The 3,287-nt window shown below is 40.9% G+C and overlaps 1 protein-coding gene across 1 annotated transcript; it reads right to left on the bottom strand.

Annotated features, from left to right (window-relative positions):
• Positions 1 to 310: 310 nt before the first annotated feature.
• Positions 311 to 1,556, bottom strand: LOC147630001 (uncharacterized). Its single transcript, XM_086810902.1, has 2 exons — positions 1,472 to 1,556; positions 311 to 1,325 (listed from the first exon to the last, which is right to left on the bottom strand). The coding sequence occupies exons 1-2, from the start codon at positions 1,513 to 1,515 to the stop codon at positions 479 to 481; spliced, it is 891 nt and encodes a 296-aa protein (XP_086667028.1). The 5' UTR covers positions 1,516 to 1,556; the 3' UTR covers positions 311 to 478.
• Between the last annotated feature and the right edge of the window lie 1,731 nt (positions 1,557 to 3,287).

The raw sequence follows: 3,287 nt of genomic DNA, 5'->3' as shown, positions 1-3,287 counted from the left end.
ATACATATGTGTGCGAAGTGGCATCAAGGCTCACTTCTTACAATGGTTATCAAAGTTGTGGTACACCAAATGTTTCTCATCATTAGTGAAAAACATGTGTGGTTAATATTCTATGTCACTGTTTCAGTTTATATTTGGTTTGTGTAAGCTTATAAGAGTTACATGGTAGCAAGAAAAGAATAGAAATGTGCATGGATTCTCTTATAGATGTCTTTTTTTTTGGGCGAGGAGGGGGGGTGGAGGGTGGTGGGTGTGGGATTGGTTGAGAGAGAGAGAGAGAGAGAGAGAGAGAGAGAGAGACAGAGAGAGAGCAACACAAGAAAAGAATATCTTATTACTTGTACAAGCTTGACGAGGCTTGGATCATCTGCTTGAGGCATTGATCTTACATATCATTGTGCAATTATGAAAAAGAAACAGTGAACAAATTACATTGATGGTGGGAAACAATCTTGCCATGCGATTTCTAAGCTTTCGTTTACCCGAAAGAGCCCAATCTATCCATTGCAGCTTCCATCTCTCCAAAAACAATCATAATGTTATAATCCTCTCTTCTTCTATATCCATGTCTTGAGGATGCATGGTGAGGATAATTAGGAGGTCTTCCATGGGAGATGGGGACATCTATGACAGGCCTTTCATAGTTGGAGGGGAAGCTATGTTGAGGGATAGTGTGAGATGGTGGTCTTCCTCCAGGGGTGGAGGGGGGGTCATTTTGAAGATGGTTGGTTAATGTTGGTCTTGCAAGGGTGAGGGGCACATTTATTGGGGCATGGGTGCCATGAAAAGGGTGGGGGACATTTCTAATAGGGGTGGCAATGGGGACATTTCTAGTGGGAATGGGAGGGAAAGGGTGAGGATGATGGATGGGTGAAGAAATAGAGGTATTGGAAGGGCCGGGTAGGGTATCTCCTTGGGGTGCTTTTGGGAGGATTTCAGCCCTACAGAAGGGGCAACGGTTGTGGTTGCCTTTAATCCAAGGCACAATGCAATCAGGATGGAAGATGTGATTACAAGGGAGCCTGAGCAGCTCATCACTGGCTTCAAATTGCTCCAAGCACACAGGGCATTCGGTCTGCTCATCTGCCCTAGCTTTGCCTCCTCTTGCTAAGGACTTGGGCTTGTAAGCTTCCCTCTTGCACTTGCTTAGAACTGCGTTTATGTCAATGGGCTCTGCAGGTCTCTCATCCTGCTCAACAGACCTGCTCAGGACAAGGTCTCTCGTTCTTGTGTCCATGGCGTCCCCAAACTCTTCACTGTCTCTCTCATTCTCATCATCTAGCAGGAATTGCATGTGGTAAAATAAGGGGCCGGGGGGGGGTATTCTGCTCAAACCAAAATGATGAGCCGCACAGCTACCTCAAAAAAGCTTGATCTTAATACTAATTTTTTACCCCAAAACAAAATTAATTGTGGCTTATCATGCTTAATTTTTTTTAATTTAGAATGATTTGATGAATGTAAGTCTGACCTGGAGGTGCCTCGGAGAGGTGCAACTGAAGCAAACTGGTTCATGATTGATTGATTGATTGAGTGAGAGAGAGAGAGAGAGAGTGAGTGAGCTGCCCTATGTTCCCTTTCTCTTCGATAGTGGCATCCTTTTAACCCTTCATATTCAAAGCATATTCCTTGCATTCTCTCTCTCTCTCTCTCTCTCTCTCTCTCTCTTTTCCCCCCTCCCCCCCCCCTTCACATTCAAGGCATCTTCCTTGCATGCTCTCTCTCTCTCTCTCTCCCCCCTTCACATTCAAAGCATCTTCCTTGCATGCTCTCTCTCTCTCTCTCTCTCTCTCTCTCTCTCTCTCCTCGTTGCATTCTACCGACATTAATACCTCTCTCTCTCTCTCTCTCTCTCTCTCTCTCCTCTTGTTGTATTCTAACGACGTTAATACCTCTCTCTCTCTCTCTCTCTCTCTCTCTCTCTCTCTCTCCTTCCCCTTATACCCTACCTTCTATTACCTCCCTTTTCACTTCACTCCATCCTTGTAGCCTTCATTTTTTTTTAAAAAGAGAATCATTTCACAAAAAGCTTCACCTTTGTTCCACAGAGTGTCGGCTGGAATAGGAAAGTCATCATCCAAAGCTCCTTCCAAGGTAAGGTGTCTCTATTAATATTATTTTAAATGGCTTTATCTCCTACCTACAAGATTTATGCAATCACAAAATAATACTCTTTACTGCATTATGTCCATCAAAAAGAATCCAAAGAATTCTTTGGCTTGTGATTGTGCTTTTTTTAAATACTTGTGTAGTTGTCATATCCATTCTTAAAGATAATTCTTGCTTGCTAAGGGGAGACATGTTGCAATCATTGAGTCAAAGAGTTCCTACTAATTTGTGCAAGCATAAGATGATGTAAGATAATAATTGTCACAGTTTATTGATCCATGATCACCTCCACTAACAAATTCTTGGCACATATTGTAATGCTCTACTCGAAAGTCTAGATTGAATGATTTCCTCAACAAGTGAAAAACTCACCAGAGGCTTGCTTGTATCATTATTAAGTTCTAAGGCTAAAGGATGATTTAGATATGAAAATGATTAATTATTTTGTGAATACTTACGTCAAGAATCTTTAAATTTGTAAATTAAAGCTAAAAGTAGGAAACGAAATTGAGGGAAAACATTTGGTGAGCATTTGTCAATGAGCTTTTTTCATTTATATATAATATATAATAGTAGCTAACTAAACCTATAAAAAGACATCACTATCATCTTGGTCACATATGGCCTCATTTGGTGAGCATTTGTCAATGAGCTTTTTTCATTTATATATTATATATAATAGTAGCTAACTAAACCTATAAAAAGACATCACTATCATCTTGGTCACATATGGCCTCATCTGGTCTTGTCCAAATTGGGATGTTTAGTGTTAAGTCACTCAAACATGGTTGCTCCTCATGAATGGGGCCATACAAATTAGAATAGATAGGGAAACAAATTACTGTATATAACACCATTGATTGCTTTAACACTGTCCTTGAGACTCCACCTTATCTACAATGCATGTAAGATGCTAAATAAGTGGCTTTGTACTCAACCTTTATCAACAAGAATGCCACTATAGGGTGCTTTTTACCAATCCAAGAAACAACTCACAAACCAAGTGTGAAACAATACCCTTTCATAAATTGCTTGGTGTCGCGATTACTAGCTTGAGCCACAATATCCTACGAGTCACACATCTAACAAACTCTAAGGTTCCTCACTAGCTCTATGATGGGCTCTAGTATAGGGTCTAGGATACGCTCAGGCAGGGTTAGTGGTTTATACTCAACCAC

Source organism: Cibotium barometz, chromosome 17 (assembly GCF_041138505.1).
Source record: "Cibotium barometz isolate CiBa-2024 chromosome 17, ASM4113850v1, whole genome shotgun sequence".
NCBI lineage: Eukaryota > Viridiplantae > Streptophyta > Polypodiopsida > Cyatheales > Cibotiaceae > Cibotium > Cibotium barometz.
Note: the sequence above shows the minus strand (reverse complement) of the source record. Positions and strands in the feature narration are given on the sequence as shown.

What these genes read in the sequence shown, in the direction of transcription:
- LOC147630001 (XM_086810902.1), bottom strand. Translation starts at nt 1,515, where the DNA reads ATGAACCAGTTTGCTTCAGTTGCACCTCTCCGAGGCACCTCCAG. An exon ending in CCTCTCCGAGGCACCTCCAG is followed by an intron (nt 1,326 to 1,471) that starts GTCAGACTTACA and finishes TGGTTTGAGCAG; the next exon opens with AATACCCCCCCCCGGCCCCT.